Source organism: Dipodomys merriami, unplaced genomic scaffold, assembly GCF_024711535.1.
Source record: "Dipodomys merriami isolate MVZ:Mamm:240054 unplaced genomic scaffold, mDipMer1.0.p SCAF_33, whole genome shotgun sequence".
Lineage (NCBI taxonomy): Eukaryota > Metazoa > Chordata > Mammalia > Rodentia > Heteromyidae > Dipodomys > Dipodomys merriami.
In genome coordinates this window covers 9,558,952-9,585,958 of record NW_027204826.1, presented here as the reverse complement: position 1 = coordinate 9,585,958, position 27,007 = coordinate 9,558,952, and the positions used below count along the sequence as shown (strand labels likewise).

The 27,007-nt window shown below is 54.1% G+C and overlaps 1 protein-coding gene and 1 long non-coding RNA gene across 3 annotated transcripts in view; one reads left to right on the top strand and one right to left on the bottom strand.

Annotated features, from left to right (window-relative positions):
• The first annotated feature begins 4,881 nt into the window (after positions 1–4,881).
• The window catches only part of Klf13 (KLF transcription factor 13), a 45,937-nt gene continuing 23,811 nt past the window's right edge, over positions 4,882–27,007 (top strand). The window contains exon 1 of the mRNA XM_070043100.1: positions 4,882–6,018. Within this exon, the coding sequence (XP_069899201.1) occupies positions 5,424–6,018 (595 nt within the window). The 5' untranslated portion in view covers positions 4,882–5,423. The remainder of the gene's footprint in view (positions 6,019–27,007) is intronic.
• LOC138842008 (uncharacterized) lies at positions 21,163–24,342 on the bottom strand. 2 transcript variants are annotated; one of them, XR_011376558.1, is made up of 3 exons: positions 24,152–24,342; positions 22,584–22,698; positions 21,163–21,869 (listed from the first exon to the last, which is right to left on the bottom strand). It is a non-coding gene; the product is annotated as an uncharacterized lncRNA (long non-coding RNA). The 2 variants fall into 2 exon arrangements; XR_011376559.1 differs by lacking the exon at positions 21,163–21,869 and adding an exon at positions 21,910–21,991.

Genomic DNA, 27,007 nt, shown 5'->3' with positions numbered 1-27,007 from the left:
TCTTCTGGGGTTTCGTGATGTCCGACTATGACTAGTTTTCACTTTAGCTCTAATAAACACAACAAACTGCGTTCTTTGCATCTGACCAGTTCAAGCCAGCCATGCTTCATCCTAGGGTGCAAACAGCCAAGACTTAAAGGGAGTTTCGGCCCACACTATTCACAGCAAATCTTCCCAATCCCATTAATGGGAAGACTCATTAGACAGGATTCCCTTGAGAGCCAGGAACGGGCCAACCTCGCTCTTATTTAATTGATTTGATAAATCCCCACATTAATTAGCTGGCTTCCCCTAGGCTGGGGGAGGGGAGCTCCCATTGTGCAGTCAAAGGACCTCAGGCAGTGCCCGATCTCTACATCTCTCACTCAGGGAGAAAGTCTCTTGGCCATTTTATCGCCTGGAAAAGAAGAGGGAACTGCAGGCTGCTTTCTTAGTTCCTGTATGGGTCCGCTGAGTGCTGAGGTGCTGGGGTTTCTTGCTGCTGACTTTGGGCTTGGCAGAAGTGGGACTTAAAGGGATGCAATTTGGCACCTGACCTTGAGCATCAATCAGTCAGAGAGAGGGTCACCTGTATGAAAGGCAGATGACCAAGGGGATACACAGAAGACCCAGCATTTGTTATTGAGATCAGAGGCCCTCCCAGGTCCTCCTGAAGGAGGATGGGGTACCATGCCTCTTAGGGAGGGGGAGCCCTGTGCTCTGGTCAGCCTGGATGGACCACTTTAACCTGTGGTACCTCACCACAGACATTCTAAAGCATCTTGTGATGTCTTTCTTTCCCTTACATCCCCAGCCCCCAACACGTGAGTTAGTTTCTAACTACAATCCTCAGACCTTAGACTCCTCAGTCACTAGGGTTACTGGTGTGTACACCCAGCAGTTTTAACCAGCCCTGAGCCAAACCTTAGCCAAGACCTTATCTCAACAAGCAAACTGGGCATGATGGTAGGAAGTATAGGAAGATCATGGGCCAGTTCTTGAGATATGAAAATGTGAAAGCCTATTCAAAAAAGCAAAAAAAGGGGCAGGGCACCAGTGGCTCACGCCTGTCGTCCTAGCTACTCAGGAGTCTGAGATCTGAGGCTCATGGTTCAAAGCCAGCCCGGGCAGGAAAAGTCCGTGAGACTCTTATCTCCAATAAACCACTCAGAAAACTGAAGTGGCGCTGTGGCTCAAGAGTTGAAGAGCTGGGGGACAGTGCCCAGGCCCAGAGTTCAAGCCCCACAACTGACCAAAAAAAAAAAAAAAGGACCTGAAGGCATGGGTGAAGTGGTGGAGGATCTGATTATCAAATGAGAGGTTCTGAATTCAAAACTCTAACACCACCAAAACATTATTTTTTAAAAACTCTCCTATTTCCCTTTTTGGTCATTATGGCTTTTTCTGTTCCACTTTCATGGAGTTTTTGTTTGTTTGTTTTTCTTCCTCAGCTTTCCAATTCTCCTATCAAAGACTTTGACATTTATATTTCTGCTTCTTTCTCTTAAATCTCCCAGAACTTTTTTATGTTTTCTATATGCTCTCTTTTTATGGGTAGTGATTTTTTAAAATTTCCCTAATGATATTATTGGTAGTTGTGTTGATTTTACTTCCCTAAAATGGTCCCTTTCCTCCAAATTGCTTTTAAAAAAATCTATCATGGCTTTGTATTCCATGACACAGGCTTTCCTGAGCTGTTCGATCATCTCTGGCTGCCCACTCCTATTTGCCTGGAAAGGACTCTTAGACTGATGTGCATGACACCATGTACCATGTGGCCTTCTCCTTAGAGTGATATGGCTGTTTATCTGGAGAATTCCAGATATCAGAATATTTTGGTGGTGTTCCCTTTGGGATTAGATTGATCTCTATACCCCTCCCCCCAGCAAACCTCCTACAGTCTCTTGGCTCCCTGGCACCCTGAAACCTATTTATTCATGAACCTTCTAGGGGGAGTTTTTTCCCTGCCTAACTCAGGACTTCATTTTCTCAGGTGTGCTAAGCATTTTAGTATGTGATTTTTGTCTTTCTTGCTCTCTCCATCCTTGTGGATTTCTGCCTTTTAACCAATGTTTCAGAGGCTCCAAAAGGAAGTTAAAAGTCAAAGCATGCTGTCCATCCATCACCACACAGACATCTCAGCCATCTATAAGGTTTTTATTCTCTTTACTACCTAGATACATCTTGATCTTCTTGTTCCTGCTGTGGTTTGCTTCTGTTCTTTCCATCTGAAATTTGATGCACTAACTCTCCTATCTACATCAAATCCCAGGTAGCAAGGAAAGCATGGACCAGTAGCAACTAGGGAGATGTTCTCTGATGAACTATGCTGAATCTTGAAGACATTTCCATCTGGTTAGAAGCCCAAGGGTCCTATAACCCTCAAATTCCCTGGTGAGTAGATTACTGAGCAGCCAGCCAATGGGCTGAGGTTTGTTTTGTTGGAGGTACTGGGGAATTGAACTCAAAAGAGTCTTGTGCTTGCAAAGCCAAAGCTTTACCACTTGAGCTACATGTCCAGCCCCCAGGCTGAGTTCCCTAGGCTTAGTTTCCTATTCAGAATGTCACAGGCAGCCGAAACGTGGGGGAACCCTTGGACAGGAGCAGATCAGTTGCAGAGGTCCCTTGACCCAGGTGGTCACCCCCCAGAGCAGTAGCTCATGCTATAGGAACCCAAGGACTACCACTGCAATCCATTGTGGGTTGCTCTATGGTAGTAGGAAGATTGATCTTTTTTTTTTTTTTTTTAAATTTTCCCAGTCCTGGGGCTTGAACTCAGGGCCTGGACACTGTCCCTGAGTTTCTTTTTGCTCAAGGCTAGCACTCTTTTCCATTTGAGCCACAGCACCATCTCTAGCTTTTTCTGTGTATGTGGTACTAAGGAATCGAACCTGGGGCTTCATGCATGCTAGGCAAGCTCTCTACCACTGAGCCACATTCCCAGTCTGGGTTCAGTGTTATCTTTCCTGGCAGAAGACTTCTCAGGGGCAGGGAAGAAATGTGTGGCTGGTAAGGCAGTGTAGGGCCAGCTCCTTCCTAATGAAGAAGCGACTGATTGCGGCATGTGGTAGAAACAGAGGAACATTCTGAATCATCACTTGGTCAGGACACAAGACTCTTAAATGTCATCAACACAATCTGTCTGGAAGAAAGATGACTGCTTTCTGCCAAGTAGAGAGAGACCCTTCTCCAGGTCTCGACCCAACTCAGTCAACTCTGTTGTCTCTTGTAAAGTCAGCAACTCAAACTGTTAAGAGAATTTAGTGTATCAGTTACAAATATCCAAATGTTGATGTCTAAGTTTGCAATTCAACATAACATGCAAACCTCCAAATGGCTCAGTTTCCAGCCCTTAGTTACCTGGAAGTTCAAGGTTTTTTTTTTTTTTCTTTCTTTCTTTTTCTATTACTTAGGCTCCAAATTAATTCGAAGAGAATTTAAGCTCCTAATTCTGTAACAGCAAGAAGACTCCTCCCTTGTGGTCCCCTAGGGGTACAATGCCTGAGGTGTATGTGTGTGAACATTATTTTCTCGTTTTCATCTCCGTTGGCTTGTTTCAAGATCCTGCGAACACAATACATGAACCAGAGGCTGCATGCAGACCAGGGTGACTGAATCACTGGGTCACCAGCCACAGGAATCCCCAAAGGGCAACGCTGTTTGTGTGTGTGCTAAATTCGGGTCCCAAGAAAGAAGTTCAGCATGCATCCGACTCCTTGCTGAAGGCCAGGTCCCAGAAAAGAGCGTGGAAGAGCGTGGTGTGTGTAGGGCACGTTGGCCAGGCCCGGACAGGGAGGCCGCCGGGGAGGCGCAGCCCAGCATTTCCTAAAGGGAGAGAGGCCCAGACAGTGGATGGGTGGGGCGCTGTGGGCGGGGTCCTCGCAGCTGGTGGCTTTTGAAGCCTCCCCCGGTGGCGGTGGGAGAGGGGCAGCCTGGAGAAGTTGGCAGCCGGCCTGGGGCGGGAGGAGGTGGGGTGGGGTTGGGGGGGGGGGAGGAAGGGGCCCCGCGTTCCCTGCACGGTGGCGGCCCGCCGCCTCGGCACGTAGTTCACTCCTGCAAGCACATGCCACGGTCGGGCACGTCACCCGGGCGGCCAGGTTAGCCGCCAGCCCGGAGGCCGGGCCTGCTCCGGGGGTGACCCGACTTCAAGGGCAGTGTGGCCGTGCCCTAGATCCTTGGCCTCCCCAAGACAAGTCGGGGTGGGGGTGGGAAGCGCCCCCGATCGTGACCTGGGAAGCAGCCCAGTCCCAATCGTGATCTCTCTCTTCCTGCCCGGGCAGCGTCGATGCCCGGTGACCGGCATTGAAGAGAGCGTGGAGACGGCCAGCTGCCCCGGGCTCCGGGCGCCGCCACCCGGGAACCCGGCAGCGGTGGGGCGCGGCGCGGCCCGAGTGAGTTCCGCCCCTGGGCGAGGCCGGCGGCCGGGCGAACGGCTGGAGCAGACACGCCTCCTCGCCCGCCCGAGCCCCTCGCGGGCGGGGCCGGAGGGACAAAAGGGTGCCCTCCCGTGCGAGCCCCCTCGGCCGCGGGGCTCCGGGCACAAAAGCGCTGGCAGGGAAAAGCCCGGCGGGGTTCCCGCTGCGGGAGCTACAGGCGACGTCTGGGGCGCGGCTACACCCCGGACCCGCCACCCTCGAACGTCGTGCGTCAGCGTGTTCCGCGCCCAGCTCCAATTTCCGCCCCGCCTCCCGCCGGCCTAAGGGACACGCCTATTGGCGCGTTCAGGACCCACGGCCCCTTTGGAGGCTCGGATTGGCCTGACTGAGTACTCACGGACCAATGGTATCCGCCCGGGGGCCCTCGACCACGCCCCCGCCGTCCTCCCAAGCACGAGCGCGCGACCGGTCAGACTCTGGTGCGCGCTCCAGGTTCCCCGCCCCCTTCGCGCGCGCTGCTCCGGGCGGCCGCTGCCGCCGCTTGTAACCTGCGCCGCCAGGATGTGGCTGGGGGCTGACGTCGGGTCCAGATGTGGCCCCGGCCACGCCCACCCCCGGGGTCGGGCCGCCCACACCGAGCCGCGGCGCGCACGGAGGCTATCCCGCCTGCCACAATGCGCGGGGGGAAGCTGAGGCCGCGACTTGACGCGATCGTCCTGAACGTCGCCACCCGACATCCTTAGGACAGGCCGGCCCCGAAGCCGCGCAGAGATCCGCCCCCCCCTTACCTCCTACTTCGTCCTCGTTTCCCTTCTTTCCGCCCCCACCCTCCCCTCCATGCGCTCACTCTCCGGTGCCCGGCCGGGCGGGCGCCTCGCGGACGCGGAGCCGCGCCGGTGACGGCAGAAGCGGCTGCGCGCCCAGCCTAGCCCAGCCCAGCCCGAGGAGAGGGCGCGCCGCGCCCCCGCCCCCCGCCCGCTCTCCGGAGGCCGTGGGTGCGGATGCGCCGCTGACGACTCGCAGCGACCAGCACTGTCGCCCTCCCGCCCGCCGGTCGGAGCCCGCAGCATGGCAGCCGCCGCCTATGTGGACCACTTCGCCGCCGAGTGCCTGGTGTCCATGTCCAGCCGCGCGGTCGTGCACGGGCCACGGGAAGGATCGGAGCCCCGGCCCGAGGGCGCGGCGGCCGCCGCCGCCGCCCCCACCCTGCCCCGCGTCGAGGAGCGCCGCGACGGCAAGGACAGCGCCTCGCTCTTCGTGGTGGCGCGGATCCTAGCGGACCTCAACCAGCAAGCGCCCGCGCCCGCCCCGGCGGAACGCAGAGAAGGCGCCGCCGCCCGGAAGGCGAGGACCCCCTGCCGTCTCCCGCCGGCACCCCCCGCGCCACCCCCAATCCCGGAGCCCGCTTCCCCCGGCGGAGAAGGCGCCGCGGCGGCCGCGCCCCCCAGCCCCGCGTGGAGCGAGCCCGAGCCCGAGGCGGGGTTGGAGCCGGAGCCGGGACCTGCGGGGAGCGGCGAGCCCGGCCTCAGACAAAGGGGTCGGCGGGGCCGGAGTCGCGCCGATCTCGAGTCCCCGCAGAGAAAGCACAAGTGCCACTACGCGGGCTGCGAGAAAGTTTACGGGAAATCCTCGCACCTCAAGGCGCACCTGAGAACTCACACAGGTCAGTGGGGCAGCCCCGGCGCCCCGAGCGCGCCGGCCGGGGACTGCGCGAGCCGCCCGGCCACGCCCCCGGCGCTGCCCGCCGGGCACGGGGGTGGGAGGCCCGGACGCGGGGCAAGGTCGGGCGGTGGGCGATCGGGGCCTGGCCCCTTCCTTCCCACCCTCCACCCCGCATGGTTTTCCGAGAGGCGGTCGGCCTGGTTGCCGCCGCGTGAGGCGGGTCCGGGTTTCTCGGAGTCGGCGCCCGCCGGGCGACCGCGCCCCCGCCGGGCACGCCCCCTCTCGGGCGCGCTCGGGCGGGGCCGCGGGGGTGGATGTCGTCATCCGGGCCGGGGGGGGGGCGTACACCCCGCCCAGACTCGGGGTGGGGAGTAGAGGTGGCCAGGGCAGGTGCGCTTGGACTGGGTGGGGGGGGCTGCAGGCGTCCCTCGTGGTGAGGGTAGAGGAGGGGGGGGACTGCCCGGGAGCCCCGCCACCCGGGGGTGGCCGATCTCTCTACGCCGGGTTCCTCGCCCTCCCCTCCCCCGCCCACCGGGCGCGCGCCGCCGGGGAGGGGAGGAGAGAGGCGGGGCCGGCCCCGGCGCGCGGCGGGCGAAGTTCACGCGGGGACAGGGCTCCCCTTCAGCCACTCGGCACATTCTTCGCTCTCCTCTTCCTGTAATTTTTCCAGCGCTCTAAGGTTTAATTTGTCGTAACCAGAGCCTGCGGCGGCGCTGGCCGACGCGGGGGGCAGCCCCGGCCCCCCCCTTACACACACACACACACACACACACACACACACACTCACACCCCAGGTCCCCGCCTGCGGCTCTTTGTAGGAGCCCCCGCCCATCCGGCCGGCGGGGGCGCGCCCGGCGTGGCGGGGGCTCCTCGGGCCAGCAGCGCTTTCCAGGCCTAGGAGCGGCCTCACCCAATACCCCTAGGTCTCCACCGCCCTCTCCCCGGGGTCCACCCCTCACCTGCCCCGGGGGTGGGGTGGGGAGGGCTGGATGGGAGCCGCCCAGGGCACCTGCCCCAGGGCTGGGCATCCCGCCCCCTCTAATCCACGGACGCCCCCCCACGCCCCTCAGGGCGGCCCTGAGCGCTTGCGCGCGCCTGGTCCACGCTTCTGTGTAAGTTCCTCTCCCACTCTCCCTCCCCCGGTTTATTTTGGTTTTGTTTGGACCCAAAGATGCACACGTTTAATCGACGGCAGCTCTCCTCCCGCCTCTGGGTTTAAAAGGAATACTCCACGTCCCTTGACCCCCCCCCCCGGCTCGGCGCGTGGAGGAGGCAGGTTCGCGGCCCGCACGCAGGATACCGTTACCTTGTGATCGGGGAGGGGGGGGTGTTGGGCCTTCCCGTGGGTAACCTGCGCGCACGCTGAGTCAAAAGCAGAACCCGAAACCGAAGCCTTCCCGACCCCGGAGCCCAAGGCCCTTTTCTCGCCGTACTTGTGAAACTGCAGGTGGCCGAGGCCGGCGGTTCTGGGAATTAACTTTTCCCTCGGTGGGTGGCCGACCTTCCCCCCCCCCGGGGTCCCAGCACCCCCCTCCCGCAGCCGCCGCCCGCACCACGTGGCAGGTGATGGGGTTGCGGGGGAGAGAAGGCCCGGCCGGGGAAGAGGGCAGGTTCGGCCGCCGGGTGGGTGTGACGCACGGTGGAGGTGGGGCGCAGCCAGGTCCCTAACCTGGGGGACCCTCGAGCGTCCTGGGGAGGGGGGCCCCGCGGGGCTGGGCTGCGGCCCGCCCGGGGCGCCTGGCGGGCGGCCTGCGCTGCTGGGCGGGGGAGCTCGGCGGTTGGGAAACCCTTTCCGCGGCCTGTTTGCAGGCGGCTTCCCACCCGACAGCAACCGGGGAGCCGACGGGGTGAACTGCGGGGGAGTTGGGCGCGGGGCGGGGCGGGGCCGGGCCGTCGTGGGGCGGGGCGGGCCGGGGCGATCTTCCTGATTGGTTCGCTCGCCCTCTCGGGCTCGGCTGGCCCCGAAAAAGCCTCCGCCCCTAGCCTGGAGGAATGGGGTGCTGGGGAGACTCGGTGCGCTTCTCCTGCCGTCGGGGTGCGATGCAGCCCACCCCGGGGGAAAGGAAACCCCAGGCAGGCAGAAGATGGGAGCCACGTCGAGCGCAGCCTCCAGCTCGCTCCCTGGGGCCGGGAATGCGCTCCGCCCTCCAGGTGTGCGAGGACCCGAGGGGGCCCCGCCTCCCGGGCGGAGGCCGGCGGCGCGGCCTCGGGGGAGCCCGGGTGGGAAGATCGCCGACTTCTCTAGGCCCCCGGGTGCCGATCGCTACCCGGAATCCTCGCCTGGAGCTGGGAACTGCCTTCTGCGTGCTACCCGTAGGGCATCCCGAGCACCTGTTTCCCCGGGGTGTCAGGTTCTGCCCCGTGGTCCCGGGCTGTTCTGGGAAGCCCAATTCCAGCTCCTGCCCGGAGGCGCAGAGCTCAAGTCACAGGCCTTCCCAAGGAGCAGGGCTGGGGGGGGGCGGGGAGAGGAAAAGGGACAAGCCGGCCAGGCTGGCCCCAGGAAATGACCCGAGACGCCCACTTCCCTACAGACCTGGCTCTGAGGTGGCTGTGGTGTGTGGTTTGTGGGCCTTCGAAGTGTTCTGAGGGTCCGGCTCTCGGCAGGCCTTGGTTGAGGTCATGGCCACACTTTTCTCCTCCACCCTCCCCGAGGAACCATGGCGATGTTGTGGCATGTATGTGTGTGTGTCCATCCGTCTGTCTGTCTGTCTGTCTGTCTGTGAATAAATATTAAAACCACTTTAGCAAGCAAGGGAGTCAGCAGGACTGGTGACCTCGGTGACCAGGACTGGCTCCCAGACCACTCTGCTGCCAGGTGATATCACCCCTGACCACTGCGCAAGTATCTGGGACAAATGAGGCCCCGCGAGTGAAAACCCTTTGAGGAGTGCAGGGGTCCCCAGGCCAGGGCTGTCTCTCTGGTCTCCTTCCTCCCCCCCCCCCAACTCCAGGGACAGCTGCTAGCCAAGAGCTGTGTCTTAGCACTAATGGTCCCTCCCACTCCCCTAGTAGTCATTGGGTGCCTGATTGCCCTGTCACATTTCCGTAATTGTTGGTGTTAGGGCAAATGCGCAATAAAACAATGAAATAAACATTACAGCTTAAGCCACTTGTTTGTTTAACAGGAACTTCTCAGCCCAGACTTGGGAAATACACTAAGCCTGGCTTTAGGGAGTAGTAGGATCAGGTAGGTGGACATTTTGAGGGAGGGTAGGGGGGATTGCATATGGAAATTTGAGGACCTCCAGAGATTCCAGGTTTATCTTGGGGAATGTCGGGGTTTGGTGGCCCTCAGTGAAATGGTCAGATACACCATGACTACGTTCTCCCCTATTTGTTCCCACAAAGAACTGTTTTCAGCATGATGCAGTATCGTTTCCCTTGAGGTACAGGGAGCCGTATCATCTCTGTAAGCTTCCAGAGAAAGGTGGACGCACTTCTGCAGACTCTTGAGTGAGGTTAGAGAGCCTCCTGTTGATTGTGGAATCTTGTATTTTTGTACTGACTGGCCCAGACTGTGATCCTCCAGTTTGTACCTTCTGGGTAACTAAGATGGCAGAGGAAGACCATTCTTGTTAGCCATTTCCTGTGATAATATGGGCGAGGTTATGCTGACATGTTTCCTGTGGCCCTTCTTGCTCAGGTAGCCTGTGATACAGCCACCTAGGAAGGCAGCCAATCAGAAAGCAAAGCCAGGTTCCTGGATGCCCAGCACAGGTCTAGGGACACGGCCAGGCCAGCAGCTCCTCCCCCTGCACTGTTTCTCACCAGGCTGCCTCCTCGTGAAACCCATCCATGCAGAAGGCTGTGAGCAGAATGCTTGCAGGTGCCCTCCCTGGCTAACTATCACTACTCTGCGCCTGCGCCCCGTTTTTTCAGACCTGATTCACGTGCACGCATGCCTGTGCGTCCACGGAGACATTTAAAAAATGCATGAGTAGGCTCCCAGCACATAGATGCCACTACAGCTTTCTGTTTGCTGCCTTTGCTTAGAGGAGACAGCTTTATTCTTTTTCATGGCTGTGCAGTGTTCCAAGGTGTGGATAGTGTTTTGGTTAGACTGTAACTTGTGTAACCTCCAGTTGTGTATTGAAAGGGCAGCCATATTGCTGGACTCAGGTGACACTGTTGTGTGTCTGACTTGGTACATGGGAGTTGGTGTTCCTGTAGGATGGAAACCTGGTAGTATGATTAGATTACATGCAGCAGTTCTTGATCCTCTCCTGTACTGAGGGAGAGACTCACTGTCTCCTCTGACTTGTGTGTGTGTGTGTGTGTGTGTGTGTGTGTGTGTGTGTGTGAGAGAGAGAGAGAGAGAGAGAGAGAATACTAGGATTAGAGTAGGGCCTCAAGCTTGCTTGGCACGCACTCTACCACTTAAACTATACTCTCAGCCCTTTTAGCTTTAGTCATTTTGAATAGAATCTTGTGATTTTGTATAGAATGCCCTGGACTGTAATTCTCCTGTTTATACCTTCTGGGTAGATAGGATAGCAGGCATATACCTCCTGGCCCAGCTTTATTGAGTGAGATTGTGTTTCAATAACTTTTTGCCCAGATTGGCCTTTAACTACAATCCTTTCTCTTTCTGCCTCCTGAGTAGTTGGGATTATAGGTATAAGCCAGCATACCAAGAAGTACTGGAGTTTTTTTTTTTTTAATTTACTGTTATTATAGAGGTGATGTACCAGGGATTAGAGTTACACAAGTCAGGTAATGAGTACATTTCCTTTTGTAAGGTGTCTTCTTTTCCCTCTCTTTCTCCCAGTCCCTCCCTCAGTACTGAAGTTTTGAACCAAGGGTCTTGAGCTTACTAAGAAGGAGCTCTAGCCCCCTGAACAATGTCCTCCATTCTGCCCTCTTGACTTGTAAAAAAGTTTTTACTTTGGCACTCTGGCATTGCATATACATTTATCTGAATTAGGGAAGGGAAGGGGACCAACAGAATGGTGAGACAAAGGACAAGGGGGAATGAATGCAACAGTGATATTCACAAGACAATGTGTTGGAAATGATCTGTACAACTTGGGGGGGGGGCATTGGAGGGGGAAGGAAAGTTGAAGAAAAACGAGGGAAGGGGTAACAAACTTGACAAGAACTGTGCTCATTACTTATGTAACTGTAATCCCTCTGTGCATCACCTTGACAAAAAAATAAGTAAATAAGTAAAGATTTAAAAAAAGTTTTTAACTTCTCCTTTTGCACTTAGAATCAGGGTCCGTATTGGGACCATTTGTAACAACACTCTGCAAACCACTGATCCTGTGTGCAGGGCAGTCTGTCCTGCCTGTGCTTAGCTGAAGCTTGCCGGAGTCTGGGAGCACTAAGTGATTCCTCCACTCTTGGGCCCCATTCCAAGGGCAGGGGGCTGGGGTAGTACCAGGTCCCTCTTCCCTCCCTGGCTGCAGGCTGCCCTCCTGGTGGCAAGGCAATAGGTCTGAGCCCTCACTCACCCAGAGGCCTGGAATCTGGGCCAAAGAGGAGATCTCCAGTCCTTCAGAGAAGTAAGTACCTGGGAGTCCACCCACCACATGAGCTGAGGCAGACTCTTGGCCCCCTCCCTCGTGTTTGCTTTTGTTTCATATGCACTTTGCATCCTGTTTCATCCGGTTCTTGGGGGTGAAGCAATTCCTAGAGAGTTGGGTGGAATACCCATATTCTAAAGGTGTGGAGGAATCAGTCAGGCTCAGTCACTAATATGCATTGGGGTATGTGTGTGTGTGTGTGCGTGCACGCGCGCGTGCATGCATGCATGCATAGTGCACCTTTAAATATGTTCCTGAGGGACAGGCTTGGGGCATTTGTGGAGAGGCTTGGCGTTCTCCTCCTGCAGTCCTGAGCCTCCTAATGGCGATAGTGAGATACCAGCACTGTAAAGTGCTTAAGAAGGCAGTTAAAATGTTTCTTAAAATAAAAACACTCAGCTCTCAACCATATCTAAGACCTCCAGACTGCGTGCGAGGGGCCTGGCATTAGTTTATACAGGGTTATTTAATCTGCAAAAGGGAACGCAGGAGATAGGCCCCCGTGGTTATCTTCTCTGCACTTTGTTTTCTTCAGTACTGAGACGTGAAGATGGAATTTTATGTCTGCTAGGCACACTTTCTACCTCCATCCCCAGGCCTCCCTCCACCCCCTCCATTTTGAGACAGGGTCTTGCTAGGTCGCCCAAGCTGGGCTTCCATGTCAGCGCTACTGTTAAATAATGAATTCTCACATAAGGTACCGAAGGCTCATCGGGGTCAGGAGCGTGACCCAGGTCTCACAGCAAAGGACGGTGGAGGAAAGTTTGCACCTAAGCAGCCATGCTCAGTTTGGATGGACCCAAGTTGTACTCTTTGCCACCCTCCTCTCTGAATCTGCGTTCCGACCAGGTGGCACATTGAGCCAGGTTCTCCTGGTATTAAGAGGGCTGCATGTTGCTCCACATTGTAGTATAGTAGACTATTACTATAGTACATCCATTCCTCGCCTAGATTCCCTTTCCCTTCTCCCTCTCCTCTTTCCCCTCCCCTTCACTTCCTCCTCTCTCTCTCTCTCTCTCTCTCTCTCTCTCTCTCTCTCTCTCTCTCTCTCTCTCTCTCTCTCTCTCTCTCTCTCTGTGCTGGTCATTGGACTTGGAACTCAGGACCTGGACACTGTCCCTTAGCTTTTTGTTCAAGAATGGTAACTCTCCCTTGAGCCACACCTCCACTTCAGGTTTTTGCTGGTTAGTTGGAGATTAAGAGTCCTTCAGATTTGTCTGTCCCAGCTGGCTTTGAACTAATATTCCTTAGATCTTGGCCTGCTGAATAGCTAGAATTTCAGGCATACTGGTACGGGGCCTTCTTCTGTCTTTAAATATTAGGTATGATGTAGTAGTCTCTGTCCAGTTTTCCCTAGTGACTCTCTGAATGTTACATCCCGGGTCTGGTTAATCACACATTGCATCTGGTTGTCCCGTCTCTATGGTTTCCTCTAGTCTATAATGGGCATCTTTGAGTCATCTGTTAGGTTGATACTTGAAGGCTGGAGGCCGGTTGTCCTGAAGACGCTGCTACAGTCTGCATGGATCTGATGGCTGTAGAGCTGCAGCTTACACTCTCCGGTCAAATGTCACAAGCGATGTTGGGTGCACTCCAGCTATAGCTGCAGTAGGGGGTCCCACAAGGTGAATTTGACCCCTTGCTGGATTCAGAGCCAGAGTGGTGTGTCCCTGCTCGTGGGACATTTTCCTCTTGATAATAATGCATTGTGCTAGGGCAGGCATGCACACCGGCCATCTTTATGTAGTCGCCCACTTGTATGCCCCTGGTTGGTTTTTGTTTCATTTTCCAACTTCATTGGCTGGATGTGTTGGGGTTTTGAGATGCTGTGTTAGAAATCTTTTACAATCAAAGGACAACTTGGGGGGAGGGCTTAGGCATGCTCTCCCCTAAACAAAAAAGATACCTTCATTTTACTTTGAAGATGTTTCATTTAGAGCTAGCTCATGGGTAGTTGTTCTTGGTCAGCCTGGACAGAGCTACTGCCGCCGATGCCCTTCAGGTCCTGGTGAATCTCTCCCAGGCTCTTATGAAAAATTGAGTACTGGTCTGAGCCCACACACCTGAGGCTGTTTTTCTTTTCCTTCCACGGCCACAAATGGGGTTATTTTCTTGAGAAATCGGCTTCCTGTTAATGTGAGAATCAATTTCCCTCCGCTTGGTGGTTCAGAAGCAGGCTCTATGCCCTGTGACCAGGATTGGGGTGCCGGAGACAGCTGCCACACAGTCCCCAGCGTGGGAGGTGCCAACTTTAGAAGGCTTTGGCCACTCCTGTTACATAGTATAATGGAGGCGTGAACGCTGGCTTCTTAACTCTTGTTGGCAGGAGTTGGCAGGAATTGGACAGTAGGCTGGTGTTAGAAGATAGAAATGTTCACCCAAGCAAACACTCTGCCCTTTGGGGACACACACACACACACACACACACACACACACACACACACACACACACACACGTATATACATACGTGTGCCGTACCCAGGCATGTGCGCAATACACAAATAAGTTGATTTAACTATGCATGTTTCATTTACATACGTAAATAACAGGGTGTCATCCAGACCTACAACATGGCGGCTGGTTGCATCCTCTGATTTCTAGTTCTGTTTCAGTTCTTAGGGTCTGCCCACACCCCTAGCAACTGTGCGGACCAGCTGTGTGTGAGTCAGGTTCTTTGGGGGAGGCCTGGGGTTCCCTCAGTTGGAATGAGAGCTGTGACAAAGCTGCTCCTCATTTGCCCTACCCCCAATCCTCAATTCCCTTGCTGCTTGTAAATGGTCTGACTCTTGTGTCTCTACCCTGTGTAGGTTCCCCTCCTAGCTCAGGACCATGAGCACCATTTGCTGTTGGGTAGTGTGTGTGTGTGTGTGTGTGTGTGTGTGTGTGTGTGTGTGTGTGTGTGTGTGTGTGTGTGTGTATGTGTGTTGGGCTAAGTGGGGCACAGTATGGCACCAAGGGCCAGAAGCACAGCCTTAACAAGTTCTTTCTTCTTATCTACACTGTCATGGACAACCAGACGGAGGGTACTTTTCCATATTTTTTTGGTGGTGGTGAGGTGGTCTGTTTATTATTCTCCTTTTTTTTTTGAAGTTCATCATACAAAAACACTTGCTAACCAGGAACTTGGCCACACTCTGTGGCCATGAGCCAGTCTGTCCCAAGGTGACCTGCTTGGAAAAGCTTAGAGGCTTGATACCTCAGATTAAATGTCCCTGTGTGGCTGCCACAGGGGTGTGGCCTGCTCCCCATGGGTGCGTGACCCTTGTCCCTGGGGCACAGGGCATACAGACTCACCTCCTTGGAGCTGGAGCCCAGGGTGCATCATGAAAGAGCTGTGCAAGACATGGGGCCTGAGTTTAGAGACCCTCCCTTGAGCTTGGTGGTGGTGGTGGTGGTGGTGGTGGTGGTGGTGGTGGTGGTGGTGGTGGTGGTGGTGTGTGTGTGTGTGTGTGGCTTAATGGGAGATTGCTTGAGTAGCACGGTAGGGTAGGGGTGTTCTGAGTTTGATCCCCAGCATTAGGAGGAAAAAACAAGCCATTCACTGAAGAGCTCAGTGTCTGTGTGTTCCTGTCTTAAGGGGGCATCTGAAGATGGACCTCTGGCATATGCCAGTCTCCTGTGAGCACAGGCCAGTTTAAAGAAGTGTGGCAATGGATAGAGTGTTACGAGCTCACCCTGTCCCCCACCCAGGTCTACAGCTCAGATGAGGAAGGAGACAGCGTATTGATGATAAAGTAGACTGGCCAGTGGCAAGAGGTAGCCTCCTCACTCCTTTTGGGAGGGTTGACAGGGGTGTCAACCTTCTGTGTTCCAGCCTTTCTCCCATAGGACAGTCTGTGAACATGGCGACATACTCAGAGGATTCAGGGACAGATCAAGGTTCTTAGGGGCTAGAATGCCTGCTGGGGGAGGAGTTAGGCTGTGGAGTTGGGGAGGGGGGACAACCATCAGTCCCTCCTGGAAATCTTCCAGGTATGTAAGTGGTCTAAGGAGGCTTAAGTCCTTCTTCTTGGGCCACACCTGCATGCTTGTAGGACCTACGATAAAGCCAGGAATGTCCTCCTATAAATTCCTTCCTTTGCACAGTCTCTTCATCTGTCCTCAAGTCTGTTATGTGTATGTGTTTGTTAAGAAGAGAAGGAACTTGGTTTGGCGCTAAAGGTAGAAGTTAAAGCAAGTAGAGGAAGGTTGTCCAAAACATTGGGTGCCTAGTGGCTTACACCTTTAATCCTCAGTACTCAGGAAGATGAGATCTGGGGGTCACCATTGGAAGCCAGCCCATGCAGACAAATGCACGAGACTCTTATCTCTAATTAACCAGTAGAAAGCTGGAACTGGAGCCCTTGCTCACGTGGTAGAGCATCAGGAGTGAAATAAGCAAGCCAAGCAAGAATTGGAGATCCAGAGTTCAAGTTTCACTATCCCCTCTCCCCCCTCCCCACCCCTAACATTGGGGGGTGGGGGGGAAACAGAGAAGAAACTTGTGTGACTGCCCCCTCTGGCAGAGGCCAGCAGGGCAGGCCCGGGCCTCACACGCAAGGGATGGTCAACGTGAGTTAATGACAGAGTCCTCAGCCTTGTGAGATGTGCTAAAGTGGCAGCCTTTGGCATGCTCCCCACCCATCTTGGTCCTTAGAATCGGCCTCTCTGCTTTTCTAATCCGCTGCTCCTGCCTCCCCACCCCCACGGCCTTGCCTGGTTTGCCCACTGGCAACTGTGGCTTGTGTCATTGTGTCCCGAAGTTCCTCTCCTCACAGAGGTCTTGCTCAGAGAGATTCAAACGTCCTGTCCCTTGCGTGCAGCGTGGCTGTCTGAGGGAGGGTTCTGTCTGTGAGTGTTCTCTGTCACGGGCATGGCGCTGCTGCGTGGGCAAGAAGAGGGGTAGTTGTCTTGAATTACTGTAAGGCCTGCAAGACCAGGTTGGCATCTACTGGATGGGCTGGGTGTTTTCCTTTGGACAGACGGTGCCAGTCTTTTTTGTGTGCTGGCCTTGGGGCTTGAATTCAGGGCCTGGGTGCTGTCCCTGAGCTTTTTTGCTCAAGGTTGCCACTCTACCACTCAAGGCATAGCTCTACTTCTAGCTCTTTTTTTTTTTTTTTTTTTGGTAGTTAATTGCAGATAAGTTGCACCAGCTCTTGCCCAGGCTGGCTTCAAACCATGATCCTCAGATCTCAGCCTCCTGCGTGGCTAGGATTACAGGCGTGAACCATCAGTGCCTTGTTATGCCAGTCTTTTATGTTCACTTTCTTGGAGCTTTTTGGAAAGCTACAATCTTGACTTACCTCTGTCTGATTTTTCTCCTCGCTCTGAATGAAGAGCACATTTATCACTGTACAAGGTCTCAAAAGGACAGGCACTTTTGTGTATGTGTGTGTTTATGTGCCCACATGTGCATGTGAGTATGAATGTGCGTGCGTGCGAGCTTGTGCCTGTGGTCACCCAAGCAGCCAGCTCTCAGGACAGTGGTGTCTCTGGACAGAAGCCAGTGGCAAGACGTCTGGCCTGGTGGTGCAGGCACAGCACAAATGTTTTCTGTTCCTGGTGCCATGAACCTTGGGGGGTCGGGGGTCACATCTCTGAAAGGCTGATTCCTAGCTCCAGAAGGAAAGTGGGGAGCACTGTATGCTCAGGCTCAGAGGGAAGAGGAACCCTGGAGCCCAGCTCCCTACATCTCCTGTCCTCCATAGACTGAGGCCTAGCAGCCTCTGTGGAGTCCTTGCCTGGCCTGGTGAGTGTGAGACCTGCGCTCTTCGGCTCTCTGCCTCTGGGTTTGGCCTGGCTTTACTCTCTCCTCTTTGTTCTGTGAATCTGGGCTGTCTAACCAGCCTTCAGGATGAGCCAGCCAGGAGAGAGGCTGCAAGAGGGCTGGAGGAGGGAAGAAGAAGGCTCCTCTCCTTTGTGTCATTAGGCAACTCAGCCTGTGGTGAGGGAGGCTGTGGCTTCCTCCTTCCGCCCTCAGGGGACACCCTGGCACCCGTCCCGTGGGGTATTAGGAGGAGGTGGCTTGGTTGGTCGCCATCGGGGTCCTCCTACACAGCAGAAGTAGAGGTAAACATTGGGTTGCCCTGACAACCGAGCTGATCCCCCGGCTCCCAAGTGCTCTTTGGGAGAGAAGTTCTCATTGTCTCAAGTTTCCAGGATGGGTTTCTATTTTGATGATTTTTTTTTAATTAGCTAGTATGACTAAGATACCAAAAAGCCTGACCCGGTTCCTATAATTTCTTAATAAACATTTATATTCGCTTTATAGGAGGTGCATTTCAATGATTCATTGACTTTCTCCCCTGCGACTGTGGCATGGCTGGGTGGGCAGGAGCAACCCAGAGCCTCTGCCCCTGCCCCCTGCCGCTGACAGCTGGCAGAGCCACAGGCTTGGGGAGACCTGGCCGAGGTCCAGGGACTTGGGAGCGCTTACGTAAACACCACACCAGGATTTTATTGGCTTTGAGGCTGATTAAGTTCCATGGAAATTTTTGGGGGAGTGAGTTCTCTCCTCCACAAGTGTCCAGGTGCCCAGAAGTGGAATTCCCAGAGCCTAAGGGGCACCTGCCCACCCCAGACCCCGCCCCCTGTCCCAGGTCAAGGTGTGAACTTGTTTTCTGCCTCGGTGCAGGTGGTATTCCTGGCTCTCCTGGGGTCCTTTCTCCCCCTCCCTCCCCTCCTCTGGGAAGGTCCCTGTGGGAATGTCCCAGGCTGTGGGTGGGGCTCAGCCGCAGGTTCTGCCACCTCAGCTCCTGCAAGACTTTCCTGCTCTCACTGGAATTCCCTTGTATGGAGTCACCTGCCACAACTAGGAGCCAAGCTGCGTGTTGAAGAGAACAGGCTCATTCATGGGTGGCCAGTAGGGCTGACCCAAGATTGCCCTGAGGATGGTAAGCTGTGAGCCCCTCTGCACAGCTGCCCCAGGGCCATTTCCCATGTCTTCATCATGGTAGTCCAGGGCCTACCAGCCCCTCCTGCCCACAGCAAGGAGGGCTGAGCTATCTGCTGGGCTTGATGCTGCAGCATCAAGTCCAGTCTTCTGTGTGTACCTGCCAGAAAGCAGCTCCCTGCCCCTCCTACTCTGCCTAGCCATCAGTACAGGAAATGTCCAGATTTGCTCTGTGTGTGTGTGTGTGTGTGTGTGTGTGTGTGTGTGTGTGTGTGTGTGTGTGTGTGTGTGCGCGCGCACGCGCGCGCATGTGCACGCTAGTTCTGAGGCTTCAACTTGGGGCCTGGGTGCTGTCCCTGAACTTTCTTTTCTTTTTTTTTTTGTTGTTGTCGGTTGTGGGGCTTGAACTCTGGGCCTGGGCGCTGTCCCTCAGCTCTTCAGCTCAAGGCAGCACTCTACCCACTTCTGACTTTTTCTGTTTATGTGGTGCTGAGGAATCAAACCCAGGGCCTCATGCATGGGAGTCAAGCACTCTACCACTGAACCACCTTCCCAACCCCCCATGAACTTTCTTGCTCAAGGCTAGTACTCTACCACTTGAACAACAGCTCTGCTTCTGGCTTTGTTTTTGGAGATAAGGGTCTCAAGGACTTTTCCTGCCTGGGCTGGCTTTGAACCCTGATCCTTAGCCTCCTGAGTAGCTAGGATTGATTGCACATATGAGCCATCAGCACCCGGCTTGCCATGTTTGTTTCTAATTAATTCTTGGGTGTGAGCTTAGTAGCTTTTTCAAATTTCCTGGAGGGCTGGTATTGGTGGCCCCTTCTCTACCTGGATGTCTGGCAGCCATATTTCATCCTTTCCCTCTTTGTAAGAAACAGACCCGCTAACACAATCCTCTTTAACAATATATGCAGCACTGATTGATTTGATGAAGACTCTATAATACTGAAGAAAACACTCAACTTGAAGATACTGATACAGTATTGAAGGTCCAAAACACAAACACATCGGGGCACTTTGTGTTGTTCATCTTGGGCTTTGACTTTGGGCTTCCCATTGCTGCCTCTTTCTTCCTGGCCTACTATGTGGAAGTTTGGTTCCATAGATGTATTCTAGTGACTTTCTCTAAGAGCCTCTCAGTGTTTGATTTTTTTTTTTTTTATCAGAGAAAGACCTTTTTGTTTGCTTATGCCTTGTTGTTCAAACAGACAGACAATATGGCATGTTGAGGAGGGTGCCTAGCTTTGGAGGAGTGACAGGCTGAGCAGATGGAGGAATGGACAAGGTACGTGGGGATGTGGGGATTTGTATGCAAGCTGTGTGTGAATGTGTGTGTGTGTGTGTGTGTGTGTGTGTGTGTGTGTGTGTGTGTGTGAACTTAAAAAACTGAAGGAACAGAATATCAGGCCTTGCAATATTGGTCATAGACTTTTTGAAGGGAAAGACAATTCAGAGTTCCTGCTTTTTGTTTGTTTTTGCTACTGAGGCTTGAATTCAAGGCTTGGGCACTGCCTTTTAGCTTTTTTTGCTCAAGGCTGGCACTCTACCATTTGAGTTGCTTCTGGCTATTTACTGGTTTATTGACAATAAGAATGTGGCTAGATTTTCCTCCCTGAGCTGGCTTTGAGCTGTGATCATCAGAACTCACCCTCCTGAATAGCTAAGATTAGAAGTGTGAGCCATTGTCTGTGAAATACTCATCTGGAAGGTGCAGAGGGATGACTGGGGACGGAGTTACCAAAAGTCCATACAGATTGCAAGGTTCTGTAAGCATCCTGTGGTTGCTATGGAGACCTTGTTGCTGGGTGCTGAGTTGTGCTGACTAGGGAAGGCCAGTCCCATCTCAGGTGAGCCTCATTTGTTACCAGGTTACCAAGCCCTCCCAGGTACCAGCAGGTTGTACCTAGTCACACTAATTACCAGAAGCAGCTGAACTGAAACCTCAAGGGGAAAAACTTGGTCACCAGGGCAGTCCTGGACAAGGGAGTGGGCTGAGGGAATCTCGTCCTGCAGGTGCCCACCTCCCCTTGCAAGGTCCAGACGCCATTTGTAGCTGCAGGTCTTGCCAGCTGAGAATCAGGCATCCTGTTTTCATAGACTAGCTTTCCGCCTCCCCTCCACCTCCCCACCCCTGCTCCAGAAGTACCCCTTGGGGGTGGAGCCCTCTGGTCTCTGCTCAAACAGCATCTTTCTCTCTCTCTCTCTCTCTCTCTCTCTCTCTCTCTCTCTCTCTCTCTCTCTCTCTTTCTCTCTCTCTCTCTCTCTCTTTCTCTCTCTCTCTCTCTCTCTCTTTCTCTCTTTTTTGTCGGTCATGGGCCTTGAACTCTGGGCCTGGGCGCTGTCCCTCAGCTCTTCAGCTCAAGGCTAGCGCTCTACCACTTGAGCTACAGCGCCCCTTCCGGTTTTCTGGTGGTTTATTGAAGATAAGAGTTTCACAGAGTTTTCTGCCTGGGCTGGCTTTGAACCGAGATCCTCAGATCTCAGCCTCCTGAGTAGCTAGGATGACAGGCGTGAGCCACCAGCGCCTGGCTTCAAGCAGCATCTTAAGACACGAACAGCCCAGGGAATCCCATTAACCAGTGCTGGCTATTTTTATGGCTTGCCTGGGCGTCTCTGGTTTGAGCAGGCATTCTACTTCTTGTTTACAGGAGTAACTGCTTTCTTTTCGTGAGTTTTGGGCCATCTGTGGTCGATTTCTACATTCCCCCCCCCCCCCACCCCCCAACCGCCCTTCTTTCTGTTTTTGGAACAGCCATCCTGTGTTTGCAAATATGAAAACTGTTTCCTAAAGGGAAGCACGGAAGCATTCTTGAGGCTGGGCTCTTCAACTGTGAACCATGTATCTCAGTACCCGCCCCCCCCCAGCCTTTCTCTTCCATCTTCTTGTAAGTGTCTTTGGTATGAAAATGCTTCCTGTGTGGTCTGAGGTGAATCTCTTGAATGACAATAAATAAGAGCATGGCCTTCCTCTGTCTCTCCCCACATCTGATTGTTCCCAATCATACCTGTGCTTGTGCCACCATGTAGAACCCACTTACTCGGTGGGGGTGGGGCTCTTTCTAGGGTGTGAGGTTTCTTGTCTTCCCACACTAGCCAGGCCCTTTTGGTTGGACACAGGAAGATACTGAAGCTTAAGTGCATTTCCGGGCTTTGCTCATGTGATCTTTCTTGGGGGGGGGGGTGTTTCTCTTCTGCAGTGGTGCAGCCCCGAACCAGGGTGAAGGAGCTGTCCTCACCCCGGGAGAGGAAGCAGTGGCTGGCAGGGCCCATGGTAGCCATGTTTGGATGTCTTGCAGGCGGGTGCTCTGATCATGGGTAGAGAAGCAGAGGCTAGAGGCTCACGCAGGATGGACTCCCATCTCCTCAAGGGGATCTTGCATCTGCCATGTACTGTCCCAGGCCTCTGCGCCCCTCGGCACCTCTACAGAGATGCGGGGAGCTCTGCTTCCGGTCTGTATAGTGAAGGGAGAAGGCTTGGAAACCAGGGACCTCCAGCTCTGCCCTTGTGGGAGGACCAGCAGGCGAGGCTGGCAGGGACAGCCGTTGGTCAGCACCCTGTGCAGTGTAACTCGACCTGGATTTCATGTTAGGAGGTGATTACCAACCATGGAAAATGGCTGGAAAAGCTCTCTGCTTAAACTGCTGAGCGCCAGCCAGCTCCCACACTTCCAGCTGCCCATACCCCAGCAGGCTTGATCTTGGTCCCCCCTTCCTAGGTCGTGGGGGGCTTCTGACTGTGCCCTTCCCCCGTGACCGCATGGGGATGGTCTCTCTAGAAAGGCCCGAGGGGTACCTTGGTCTCTAGTGCACAGTTCGGCATCCCAGGTCTCGAAAGGCTGGAAAAGGGCTGAGGCTTCTGCCTCAGTGTTGGGGAGATTGGGGGAGCAGGTCCAAGGCCAGCCCATGTCAGCACCTCTTCCTGCCCACTCCTGTCCCCCTCCCCAGGACTTTGTGTGGCTGTGTGTAGCCTGTCCTTCCTCCTGAGGCTTCACGTGGTTGCTTACAGAGGCAAATGGGCCACACATGGCCCCTGGCACCTGGTCAGCAAGTGTGCACATACCATACTTGGGCACAAATGGCCTGGCTGCCAGCAATGACTGTGACCCTGGGGGATGCCCGTTCCCCCCCCTCCCCCATCAGCCCCTTCTAGTTAGCCAGGTACGTACTCCAGACGTGGCTCCTTTATGCTCTGGTTGCTGGTCTTGCTCCTCACTTCTCTTCATGGCCCCCCGCTGGACGTGTCACCCACTTCTTAGGAGCTGAGCTGGCCCAGCTGAAGGCCTGGGTCGGGGGGGGGGGGGTTGGGTGAGGCAGTGTGGCTGGCATGGGATCGTTCTAAGAATGTGAGGAATGAGCCCTGGTTCTGGGCTCAGTTGATTTTTTTTTCCCCCCTCCCTAAAAGCATTAGAACCTTCCCCCCCTTTCTTTTTCTTTTTCTTTTTCTTTTCTTTTTTTGTTTTGTTTTGTTTTGTGCCAGTCCTGGGCCTGGGTGCTGTCCCTGAACTTACTTTGCTCAAAGCTAGCCTTCTACCACATGTGTGTGTGATTAATTAGAGATAAGAATCTTACAGACTTCTACAAGCTGACTTCTTAACCACGATCCTCAGATCTCAGCCTCTTGAGTAGCTTGAATTACAGGCATGAGCCACCAGTACCCAGCTGCATTAGAATCTTTTAACAGAATCATATGGAATGCAGGATGGAGATGAACAGGGAAGGATCGCTGGCAGGGGAAAGGTATTGTGATCATGCCCAGGGCTGCCTGGCACTCCCTCTTTCCCCCACAGTCCTGTGGCCAGCTGGCTGTGCTGTCTCTAGGCCGGTATATGGCCCTCTCTGTCACTGGTGTGGAAGGGAGGGAGGCCAAATGAGTGGCTTAGAGACTAAAAAACAGTAGCCTGTGGGCATTGGGCGAATCCTTGGGCTGGGAGAGCAGGATTTGAAGGGAGCCAGGGTCAAGGATGGAGGAATACGGGCCGGTGGTGGGGTATGGCTGACCTGATCAGTGGTATACACTAGACCTGGCTTACTAATGCGATGATCGTGGGGTGTGAGTGGTCAGTTCTAGGGCTGTTGATGCGGGGTTTCTACGTTTACGTTCTGCGTGCCAGGTGGGGCCTGGCTATGGCTGGTGCTTCTGTGCCTGGAAGGCACCTGGTGGGCCTGTCCTACACACTGTCCTGTGGGACTGGAAGGTCCCGGTTGCCGCTCTAGCTTACCCAGCCTGCAGGTAGACAGGCAGTGTCTCTGGCCCACATCCTAAGAGAAAGTCTGTGAGTGACTGTGTGGGGTGGGTGGGGTTGAGCAGGCGTGGAAGGCAGCGCCTGTGTCCTGGGCGCTAGAGGTACATGAGTGCTCAGAGCAATGCCCCTGCCGTGTCCTCGTGTACTGGGGCAGCGCCAGGCTGGGAGCCCAGGGCTGTTGTGAACAGAACACTGGGTCAGTGATCTTGACATTCTGGGAAAAGCTCCCATCGGTGGCAGCTTCTAGAAAACACCCTCTTTTCTTTTCTATTTTTTTCCTCCCTCTGAAACGTGTAGCCTTCCTTCCCCCACGGCTACAGAACTCCAGGCAAGCAGTGCTTGTTCCCTGACCCCCCCCCCAACTCTGTATCCCTTGCTGTCCATACTGGATCACCCTGGAACCCTTAGCTCAGGCTAAGGGCCCCCCAAACCCGCCACCCCCCCCCCCCCCGCTCCGCAATCCTCATTCCCAGGACCCAGCTTGGCCTTACCTCTTCTCCCACCTCTACATCTTCCTGGATTCCTGCTCAAGTGGCACCTCTCTGGGCCCAGGCGCTTGTAGACTAACGAGTCCAAAGCCTCTTGCTGCCCCTCCTACTATTCCAGCCTGTGCCCAGGGGCATAGGGTGGCTCAGCAAGTCTGCTCTCTTTCGGAACAGCTGTTCACATTTTACGTAGGCATCACCTTCAACTGGAAGAAGAAACGAAAACGAACCTGCTGTCAGATCTTTCAGTTTCCCTTGGTGGCAGAGCAGGGCTCCCATGTGCACCTGCGAGGGCTGGGAAGGCCCCTGCCTTACCCATGATGCTCTGTGTTCTAGGGACTGAGAGATGTTCTGCTGCAGATCTCTCAGTAGCTAGGGCTGGATAGGGGGGACAGAAGGTGGGAAAGAGAGAAGAGGGAATAGCATTGATTGAATAGCTTGTGTTTCCTGCCTGGCTTGGCCACTCCTTGTGACCCTGCCCTCCCCCCCCCGTCCAGGATGCTTGGTCTTTCTGGACACATTCATGTCTGAAGGCTGGTGGCAAACACTGGGTTATTTTGCTGGTGGAGGAGAGGGGGAAATGCCCAGGACTCTGGAAGTAGGGTACCGTATCAAGCGGGAGTCTGAGCTAGCCTAGTCTCCTGTGTCTTCTATAACATCTGACATGTGAGTCCATGATACACATACACCGGTGAACACATACACTGGTGGACACATTTTTTAAAAATTGAGAGTGGTGCATTTACTGCAGATGTCTAGCTAATACAGAAATGCCCAAACAGGGTGGAAGGCAGCTTTTTTTTTTTTTTTTTTTTTTTTGGTGCTGGTCCTGGGGCTTGAACTCGGGGCCTGTGGGTAGGTGTGGGCCAGGGCCAAGATCAGGGAGGATGGAGGCCGGCTGGAGACTTCAGATCCCTGGGGTTGCCTCAGGCCTGTTTCTCCTGGGCCTAGGCAGGAGGGTGGGTTCCAGCGTCTAGTGAACTTGGGTGTGAATGAATGCAAAGCAGCCAAGTTCAGATGTCCCTGGAATTCCACATGAAGTTAAATGGTAGAATGTGATCAGCCATGTGTCCTTGGCTGAACCAAACATACTCAGGAGACTTTTTGGAAGCTGCCAAGTTCTCATAGCAGGCTTCGGAGAACTGAACATTTTTATGGTTTGGTGTGTTCTCAGCAGAGAAGCCCCTGAGGAGGGATGGGTCTCCTGGCCTCCGCCATCCCAGGACTTACAACGTGACACATGACTCCTGTTCTCAAGCTTGTGTGCTGCAGAGTGGGAAGGGGTGGGGATCTGCTCTAGTCCCCGGGGCATCATCAGCACCCTGGACTCAGATCCTGCACAGATAGATGAGTCTTTGGTTGGGCAGAGGAGGGGGTGAAGCCATCCCGACAGCCACTCAACCCTTAGTAGGTCTGTTGTTCAGAACCTGGCTTGGGCCGAATGAGAGCAGCTCTCTTAGCCAGGTGGGTGGACATCTATCTGTGTACCGATCTCATTGCAGATCTCAGACGTGCAAGTATGTCCCATTCTGGGCTAGGGCGCTCTGGGGAAGTCAATGTTGTGATCTCTTAGGTTCTGTCTACATCCAGTGCTTAAAAACTGACTTGTAGGACATTAAGCCTTGGGTCTCATCTAGAGTAAAGTTGAGGAGACACAAGGCTTGGTTCTTCGCACAGGCTTCACCTGAACACTATGTGCTCAGAGAAGGCTTAGTTGGGTGCACGAGGTGGCCTTGGGCCTAGCCCCTCTGATCTCAGTGGAACCTTGGTCCAGCTTTCAGGCCACCAGCATCTCAGCGCACCTTGGGTCTAGAAGGGTTGCCAGTGGAAGAGGCAAGACCCAGCCAGCTCTGAGATGACCCTATGGCTAGGCCAGACCCCGGCTTGCCACCCACTGGCCAAGGTTCCATCAGGGTGTAGCAGGAACAACTTCAAGATGACACAGAGCCACCATTCCCGGATCGTGTGGCAGATTCCAAGCTGAGTCAAGGTCTGTTATCCAAGTCAATCAGAAGGAAAATGCATGCTCAGCCCACACCATATAGACTCACTTTGGACGCGCTAGGATGGGTGTGTGTTCCCACTTCTCTGTAAGACGTTGCCTTGCTGGAGAATTCTTGCATTTGCTACTGTTTTTGATGTAGATTCTGATGTACATTCAACATGTTAATGAAAGAAGCTGAAAAGTATGAAGAGAAGAATTAATCAGGAGGGAAATAAGTAACTGTAATGGTGGGATTATTATTAGAATTATTATTGTTGTTGACTATGTAAGGAATTGGACCCAGGGCCCTTTGCATGCTAGGTAAAGCATTCTACCACAGAGCTACAACCCAGCCCCATTTCCCCTTATGCATGTTGTAGTATTAAACTTGGGATTACCCATTGAAGTCATTTTCTATTCTCCATTTTATTGGGCAGGTGCTTGTGGCTCTTGCCTATAATCCTAGCTACTCAGGAGGCTGAGATCTGAGGATCGTGGTTAAAAGCCAACCTGGCCAGGAAAGTCCGGGAGACTCTTATCTCCAATGAACCACCAGAAAATTGGATGTAGAGCTGTGGCTCAAAGTAGTAGAGCGTTAGTTAGTCTTGAGCAAAAGAGTTCAGGGACAGCACCCAGGTCCCCAGTTTAAGTCTTGTGACTGACAAAAAAAAAAAAAAAAGTTATAATCACATTCTTCTCAAGGTACTAAGTAGATTCTAATTTGTGTGCTTATCTATTTATTTTAGTCTGCTAGAAATAGAAGCCAGGGGCTTACCCATGCCAGGCCAGTGCTCCACCTCTGAGTCTCACCCCTCGCCCCCCGCCCCTAGCCTGGCCTTTTGTGGTTACCCTTTATGTCTTTATGAGTGTTCATCTCA